Source organism: Acanthisitta chloris, unplaced genomic scaffold, assembly GCF_000695815.1.
Source record: "Acanthisitta chloris isolate BGI_N310 unplaced genomic scaffold, ASM69581v1 scaffold1407, whole genome shotgun sequence".
NCBI lineage: Eukaryota > Metazoa > Chordata > Aves > Passeriformes > Acanthisittidae > Acanthisitta > Acanthisitta chloris.
Window position 1 is genome coordinate 1 of NW_008684107.1, and position 8,625 is coordinate 8,625.

Sequence of the window (8,625 nt, forward strand, 5' to 3'; positions counted from 1 at the left end):
GGGGCAAGAAGGAGAAGATGCTATGAGGAGATGTGGGTTGGGCAGCTGGGATTTGAGGTGTGGGATATGGGTCTGGGATGTGAGGAAGGGCAGGGTTGGAGGGGGGTCAGGGGAGCTGGGGTTTGGCTGGAGGGTGGGAGAAAGCTGGAGGTGCCCTGGGATGGGCTGGGGTGAAGCTGGAGATGCAGCAGTTCATAAATGGCACTTTGGATAGGAGAAAGGTGTTGGGGGCATTAGAAGTGTAAGAGAGGACTGCTGGAGGGTGCATCACCCTGGGCCTGTTCTTTCAAACCAGCTCGGTGTTCCAGGCTGGTCAAGCACTAATCCTGCCATTTCTTGGCTCTTTCCTTGCCATTTCAAAGGGCATTTCAGAAAAATCAATAAGAAAATTGTTAACTATGTGGCTTGCAGAGTGAGCCAGTCCAGCAGCTGCATTTGTCCAGCAGAATAGGGAGAATTAGTTCACTCTTTTCATACTTCTTTAGCATAACTGGCTCCAAACCTTGAGTTCTCTAACTAGAAATGTGTTTTAAAAGTATTTTATTGTGAACAAAATAATATTCTCCTTTTTTTTTCAAGGAACTGGGTAGATTGTGCCTCAGCTGAGCCATGGCCACACGCCTCAGATCGGTGAGTGAGAGCTGAAATGGGCCTGAGGAGGATTTGTCTAGCACAGACATGTCTGCGTAGATGCTTCCAGACATCCCTAGGGAAGACCTAAGACTGATTCTGCATTAAAGATAATTCTAGAGATATTGGTGTAGAAAATGTGATTTGCTGCTCTTGGTTCCCAAGAGATACAGGAGTGGTCTGATCCCCCATCAGGAACACCAGTGGCTTTGTCAGTGCTGCCAGATCAACTGCTCTGGAGATTTAGTTACAACAGGATCATGTCTAGGTATTTTATGATGTTATTCCTTGCTGCAGTGCAAGTGAAGGCCTGGTGGAGGTCCCTGAGGGCTCCCAGGCTGTTGTTACCTCATTCTGGGATCCCTACCTCAAATACAGGAGGTTGGAATATGGGAAAAGGAACATTTTGCCTAGCTCAGAGAGTTGTTGGGACATTACCCTTAGGAATACAATCTATTAAGCTGTTCTGTTAATCACCTGTGGATCTCATTTATGAACTTCTACCTTCTGAGCTATTTTCTCATTAATTCCTATGATGCTTATGTAAGACTAGGGAATCTGGGATATTTAGGAAACAAAGAAACAAGCCACATCATAGCATCATGGTAGAGGGTAAACAATCTGTTGTGTCTCCACAGCACTTTAGAGGTAGTAATTCATACCCTAAAATCAATATAATCGTGTAGCTTGGCTTGGTACACACATTATACTATGCAATATCAAGTTAGAAGTTTTTGTATAAAATTATATATAGCTGTGGCTGCCCCAGCCCTGGGAGTGTTCAAGGCCAGGTTGGACAGGGCTTGGAGCAACCTGGTCTGGTGGGAGCTGTCCCTGCCCATGGGAGGGGGTGGAACAAGATGAGCTTTAAGGTTCCTCTGAACCCAACCCAATCTAGGATTCTGACTCATAAATGTGCTTTAAAGATCATTTGAGCACTCTGCAGTGGCTCTGAGGTTCAGAGGCAGAGGGCAGCATTCTGCCACGAAGAGCCTTGGTTCACACATCTCAGGCAGTTGGGTGCTCTGAAGAATCCACTGGGATCATGAAAGGTACCTTAATGAGAAAGTGTACAGGGAAGCCAAGGAAAAACGTCAATGGAACACAGCAACTGCCTTTTGAAGAGAAGCTGAAACAGTTTCTGTCCCCTCAAAACTGTCCGTGTCCCCCCTCCCCCCCAAATCCCACCACAGTCACCTCTAAACCATACCACTGAGTGCCACATCCACTCATTTTCTGATCCCCTCAGGGGATGATGACTCCACCATCTCCCTGGGCAGCCTGTTCCAGGGCTTAATCACTCTTTCAGTGAAGAAATTCTTCCTCATGCCCAACCTGAACCTCCCCTGGCACAACTTGAGGCTGTTTCCTCTCTTCCTGTTGTTCCCCGGGAGCAGACTCTGACATCCACCTGGCTGCACCTCCTGCCAGGGAGTTGTTAGAGAGTGAGAGTGCTTCCGCTTTAACTGAGCAGCTGCAGGAGCTCCTCTGATTTCTGCTGCAGATAAGTGACACTTTGCAGCAGAACCTTTGTTTAAGGATGTGGCACTTAGAGACTTCTGAATCGTTGTCTTTGTGTGGTTTCAGGGGGTTAAAATTCCCATCAGCTCATAGATAGCTGCAGAGATGGGAGGGTTGTGTAGCAACAGTAAGGAGTACATCCATTTCCAACCAGGACAGAGCATTCTTTGTACAAAAGCCTCCTCAGACTCAGGGTTTGTATGTTCTGTGCTGGCAGTGAGGTCCTTGGGCTCACTCCAGTTAGATGAGGGACTAGACTGAAATCTGTTAATTAGTGAGTAACCATTGAGTTAAAAACCTTAAAAAGAGAAAGGAAGACCTAACGACTAAAAAAGGACAATCCTGGTCTGTACCTGATTGCTTTCTTGATTTGGAGAACACTCAGTGTTACATGTGCTGATAATGGTGATAGTTTTAATATCCTGAATTATCTGTGCCATGGGGCTGAAGGGAATCATAGAATCATCACAGAAACACAGAATGGTTTGGCTTGAAAGGACCTTAAAGTTCATCTCATTCCAAACGACTAAAAAAGGACAATCCTGGTCTGTACCTGATTGCTTTCTTGATTTGGAGAACACTCAGTGTTACATGTGCTGATAATGGTGATAGTTTTAATATCCTGAATTATCTGTGCCATGGGGCTGAAGGGAATCATAGAATCATCACAGAAACACAGAATGGTTTGGCTTGAAAGGACCTTAAAGTTCATCTCATTCCACCCCCTCCCCTGGAGGGAAGCCATTCCCCCTGGTCCTGTTGCTCCAGGCCCTTGTAAATAGTCCCTCTCCATCTTTCTCCCTGTTTGCTTTACCATCTGGGTAGTCTATGGGAACCAGTCCTCTCTTTCTTCATCACTGTGTGAGCCTCTTGGTTCTGAGCATGAGGCAGAGTCCTTCCAAAATAGACTCAGGGTGTCAGCCATGTGGACCCTTAGTGTGTCTGGACTCCTAAGTGTCTGTGACAGCACTGACATGGAAAAGTCTTTTGATATCTGAGTTTAGATTCCTCCAATTTAACTACTAAGTAGTTGTGCAAAATTCCAGCACACTAAGAACCCAGGGAGTTCAAATCACAGTATGTTAAGGGGTTGGAATGGACCTTAGATGTCATCTAGCCCCAACCCCCTGCCATGGGTGGGGACACCTCCCACCAGATCAGGTTGCTCAAGGCTCCATCCAGCCTGGCCTTGAACACTGCCAGGGTTGGGGCAGGCCCCATGTCCCTGGGCAACCTAAGCAGAGGGCAGGGCCCCCAAAATGCCTGATTTATCAGCTCTGTGTATGGCAAACTGTCCTGGGAGTCAGGAGACATGTGAAGAGTTATATGACCTCTTCAGATCCTGACAGGTTGCCCTGAGGTCCCCACAGAACCTTCTCTTCTCTAGGCTGAACAGCCCCAACTTTCTCAGCCTGTCTTTATAGGGAAGGTGCTCCAGTTTATTGGTTTATTTAAGCTAATTTATCAGTTTCAATCACTTTACTTGGTGTGTGTCTGCTTGGTGAAGAGTTTTTCTCCCTGTCCCTGCAGGCTGGCAGGAGATGCTGCACTGTGATTGGTGGGTCAGGCTTCCTGGGACAGCACATGGTGGAGCAGCTGCTGGAGAAAGGTTACAGCGTCAATGTGTTCGATATCCGGCAGGGATTTGAGAGTGACAGAGTGAGGTTCTTCCTGGGAGACCTCTGTGACAAGGAGGTACAGACAAACAGCATGACATTCTGTCGCTAGTGGTGTCCCCAGGGTTCCATACTGGGCTCAAGATTCATTAACTTCTCCATCAGTGGTTGGGTGAAGGGATTGATGCCTTCTCAGCAGGTTTGCTGGGAGGAGTGGCTGATCACCCAGAGGGCTGTGCAGATCATCATAGAATTTTTAGGGGCTGGAGTGGACCTTAGAGGTCATCCAGTCCCAAACCCCTGCCCTGGGCAGGGACACCTCCCACCAGACCAGGTTGCTCAAAGCTTCATCCATCTTGTTTTTGAACACTTCCAGGGTTGAGATGTCCACAGCCTCCCTGGGCAACCTGTGCCAGTGTCTCACCACACTCACAGGAAAAACCTTTTCCTAAAGTACTCCAGAGAGTTTGTGGATTCTCCCTCACTCTTGGTATTCCAGAACCCTTTGGATGCAATCCTGTGCCATCTGCTCCAGGCTGACCCTGCTTGAGCAGGGAGGTGGGACCAGATAACCCACTGTGGTCCCTCCCAACCTGACCCAGTCTGGGACTCTGGGATTCTGTGACTTGGGCAGGTAGAAGGATGTCTGGTTAAATAAGTGTTTGTTCAAACACAGAGCCTTGCCTGAAGCACTAAAACACAGGGAGGCACTGCCCAGGTTGTAAAGGGGATGCAGATGTGCTTCCCACCTTTCCCTGGAGTGTAGCCTCAGCTCTTTTCTGGGGAAGCCTCATAAAGAAATAGACCCGATGTCTGCTGGAACCTGAAAAGAACAGAACTTGTTTCTGTCTAATGATTTGCATTACTGTTAGCTGAGCTACACAGTGTAATTACAGTCCTTGTGATAATTGCCTGTGGGGGCTCTCCCAGCTCACCTCAGCTGCATGAGAACAGCACAACACATTATTCCTAACAGGGCAGGTTGAGGCCTCTTGGCCTCAACTCAGTCATGTGTGTGAGCCTTGGCAAAGTCCTGTGTGTGCCATGTGAGAGACATCTGCCTAAATATCACATCTCAGAGCTTTAGGACAGTCACCTCAACACAGTGCCATGGGCAGCTGCTGGCTGTTAAACCTGCTGCTTCCTGAGTCTTCAAACTCCTGACTCCAGGGAGTTTTGAGTCTTGTACCTGCAGTTGTGATACTGCAAGTAGTTCAGCCTAAACAGCCTCCAGCTCGTGGGAATTTCTCAGGTTCTTCTCTGGAAAGAAGAGCTGGTGTAATGTGTTTTTGTCTAGCAAAAGGAGAGGACACTGTGAAGATCCTGGATGTTAATCCTATTCCAGCTACCCACCTTTATGGAGGGAACAGGATTGAATTTTAGCAGTATGTTTCCATGAAAAAAGAACTGGTTCAGTTCCTTCCTTTCATGTTTTCCTGAGCAGCCACTATGGCTGGTGCTTCATGCCTGTGTCACGTCATGCCTGTGTCACGTTGTGTGTTCCAGGCTCTGCTCCCAGCTTTACAAGGTGTGTCTGTGGCATTTCACTGTGCATCACCAGCACCTTCAAGTGACAACAGAGAACTGTTTTATAAGGTGAATTTTATGGGAACCAAAGCAGTCATTGAAGCCTGCAAAGAAGCTGGAGTGCAGGTAAGGGTGGAAAAGCTCATGGAGACTCTAAGAGGCTTATGGACTTCAACATTTGCAGCATGGAGCAATTTCAGTCTAGTCTGATAAAGAGACAAAGGGCTCTGAGATACTGAGTTCCTCCTTGTTCCATGAAAACTAGTGGTAGAGAGAGACTCTGTGCATCTCCTGTTTAGTGTTTGGTGTAAACTCAGTCCATGTTTGCCACAGAAGACCTAGACATTGTAATCTTCCTGACTGCAGGAAAAGCATCCATTAAAATCTGTCTGGGAATCACCCACGGGAGAACCACGACTGACAAGTGGCTTCTTTCATGCTTTAATAAGGGGACAACTCTAAGGATTGCTTTTCCAGCAGTGCAGATATTCATGGCATCTATTACTTCTGTGAATTCTTTGACGTATAATGAGCAGGAACATACTTGGGCCACAATCTCAGTATCATTTGGTTTAGAAAGTCAATTGCTTACTGAAGAAAGGGCCTGAGGAAATCAGGCTGCTGCTCAGGCAAGGCTGTGGGCTGGTTTGTTTCTCCTTATGTTATTTTGATATCCCATGAGTTTTCATTTAAGCTCTTAGCAAATCCTCAAGCACAACACATGAGGATCCTGTTGTTATTGTGAACAGAAATGTTGCTCCAAAGCATTTTGTGCAGTGTCCATGGACAAAGATGGAAGTGATCATGTTTAAAATTCCATTTTGCCTCTCCCATCAGCCTCCCAGACCCACATTGGGTTGGTTGTTGGGTTTTTGTTTCCCTCCTGGTGTAATGAGCTGTTGTAGGACATGGGCCATGTGGAGCTTCCCTCCAGGCTCTGTCTTGTTGGAACTTGTTGGAGTCATCTTTTATTACAGTGTTGATCTTGTTTAACACCACATGTTTCTGATTGCTCAGATACATCACTGACTTCCTGTTTTGAATCCACTTGGGTACATTTTTATCCAACAAAAACATCCAAGGTTTCTTCTTTGGTTTAACCTACCTGATACTGTTATTGTCAAGATGAGCAAATCATCTTTAAAACCACTCATTGTGTATGAAGTGCTGCACTGTGCCTTGCACTGATTTTTCTGGAGATGTTTCCCCTTGACTGGCTGCCTTGGATGCTTGTTGAACTCTTTTAATCTTTAGGTAACACTAAACAATGTGACAGAGTGAGTTAAAAGAGGGGGAGTTTTATTACCTGTAGTTTGAGATCATCTCCTGTTAGACTCAATTTATTATGTGTAGGATCAGTGGATTAAACGTTATTGTCTTTACTCAGCCTTTGTTAATAATGACCCTTTTGTCTTAGGCTTTAAACAAGTGTTTTCTTTCCCATCCTTTGCAGAAACTGGTGTTAACTAGCAGTGCCAGTGTAGTGTTTGAGGGCACAGACATCAAAAATGGGTCAGAAGACCTCCCTTATGCACAAAAACCTATTGACTACTACACAGAGACCAAGATCCTACAGGAGAAGGTATTTGTCATAATCTGGTGAACATTGTTGGTTTTGATGCTTAAAACTGTCCTCCTAAGTGCATGGCCAGGGGGACACAGCAGGCTCTTCAGAACTGAACAGATCCCTCTCGCTTGGCAGAATCTCTCTCTCAGTAAGAAGTACCTCATTCTTACGGTGCAAAGGAAATGTGTGCAGAACCAGCACATGGAGCAATATCTATCAGAGATTTCAGAGAATAGCTGAAAGAGAAAATTCTCTTTCTTGAGAGGAACCTGCCTAATTTTAGCCCTCTTATTCTCAGCATATAATCATGGTATCATAGAACGTTAAGGGTAGGAATGGACCTTAGAGATCATCTAGTCCCAACCCCCTGCCCTGGGCAGGGACACCTTCCACCAGACCAGGCTGCTCAAGGCTTTAAGAATACTCAAAGATGGGAAGGACATTTCTTTGGTGCTCTTGTCTAGGCCCTATAAAACAACCTCAGCACTACCCAGGTGAGACACTGATCCTCAGGAAGGCAAACGTCCTCTGGAAAACCAAAACAAACACTCCTTGTCCCTCCAGTTCCTAACAAAGAGTTCCTCTCCAGCTTCCTTGTAGCATGGAGGCTGGGGAGCTGTTCTGTCACAGAGCAGTGTAGCTGCTCTGACAGGTCTGTCACTGCTGGTGTCTTTTTCAACCCTTTTGAGCTTTTTTCCATGGCTTGCATTTCAGCTGTGGCAAGAATCTTTTTGTGCAAGAAGAATTTGGAGTTGCTTCCATGCTGATGCTGACAGTGTGTCCCTGAGTTCTAGTGCTAGCATGGAGGCTGGGGAGCTGTTCTGTCACAGAGCAGTGTAGCTGCTCTGACAGGTCTGTCACTGCTGGTGTCTTTTTCAACCCTTTTGAGCTTTTTTCCATGGCTTGCATTTCAGCTGTGGCAAGAATCTTTTTGTGCAAGAAGAATTTGGAGTTGCTTCCATGCTGATGCTGACAGTGTGTCCCTGAGTTCTAGTGCTAGCCTTCAAGGAGTTTCCTCCAAAAGAACTGAATTGAAAACTCAGCATAAAAACATCTGTTCATTCACAACCACAACCACTGTGCTGTTACAGGCACTGATAAAGGGAAAGCTTAGGAGGAGTAATCAAGTAACCCAATCTGCTTGTAATTATGGCTTTGTTTTGTGTGAAACAGTGCAAGTATTCAGTGTGTGCCTGGTTCTGGGAGTTTCATAGACATTCCAGCAGCTGTTAGAAATTAGGAGAACATGTTGTTTGGAAACTCCCAAGAGAATCCAGTGTCCCTCAGTGTTGCCTTGCTAAATGTGCTTAGCACTTGGTGCTGCCAGAAAGATGGGCTCAACTCTTTCTGAAGGAGATCCAGATGGAAACAGTCGATGAGAGGGACAGAGCTGGGATTGCTTAGTGTCCTCCTTTTCTCCAGCACATGCATAAAGAGTTCATGGAGTGAAGGAACTTTGAAAGCTCCTCTAGTTTCTATGGTGTTAAATGGGAGAAGCAAAGAGCTCCCTTCCGTTGCCTGTCAATTCATCAGGTGTTCAGCAGTGAAAACTGATTGTTGTCTGTTTTTTTTCGCATTAAAGAGAAGTGTGAGAAGAGATAGGAACAAAGAAAGGATCATTTGGAAAGACAGCAAGGGATAATAATTCTTCCATTGGTGTCTTCAAGGAGATGGGGAGCAAGCCCCTTTAGTGATCATCTTGGAATATATTGCCAAGCTCTGTTTTTCTTCCCAGCCTTTCTCCTGATTTGCTTATCTTCTTTC

At 46.0% G+C, this 8,625-nt stretch overlaps 1 protein-coding gene across 1 annotated transcript in view; it reads left to right on the forward strand.

Annotated features, from left to right (window-relative positions):
• The first annotated feature begins 609 nt into the window (after window positions 1–609).
• Window positions 610–8,625, forward strand: part of NSDHL (NAD(P) dependent steroid dehydrogenase-like) — a 10,976-nt gene continuing 2,960 nt past the window's right edge. The window contains 5 exon segments of the mRNA XM_009079170.1: window positions 610–630; window positions 3,682–3,846; window positions 5,274–5,420; window positions 6,748–6,876; window positions 7,976–7,996. Coding sequence (XP_009077418.1) covers window positions 610–630; window positions 3,682–3,846; window positions 5,274–5,420; window positions 6,748–6,876; window positions 7,976–7,996 — 483 coding nt within the window.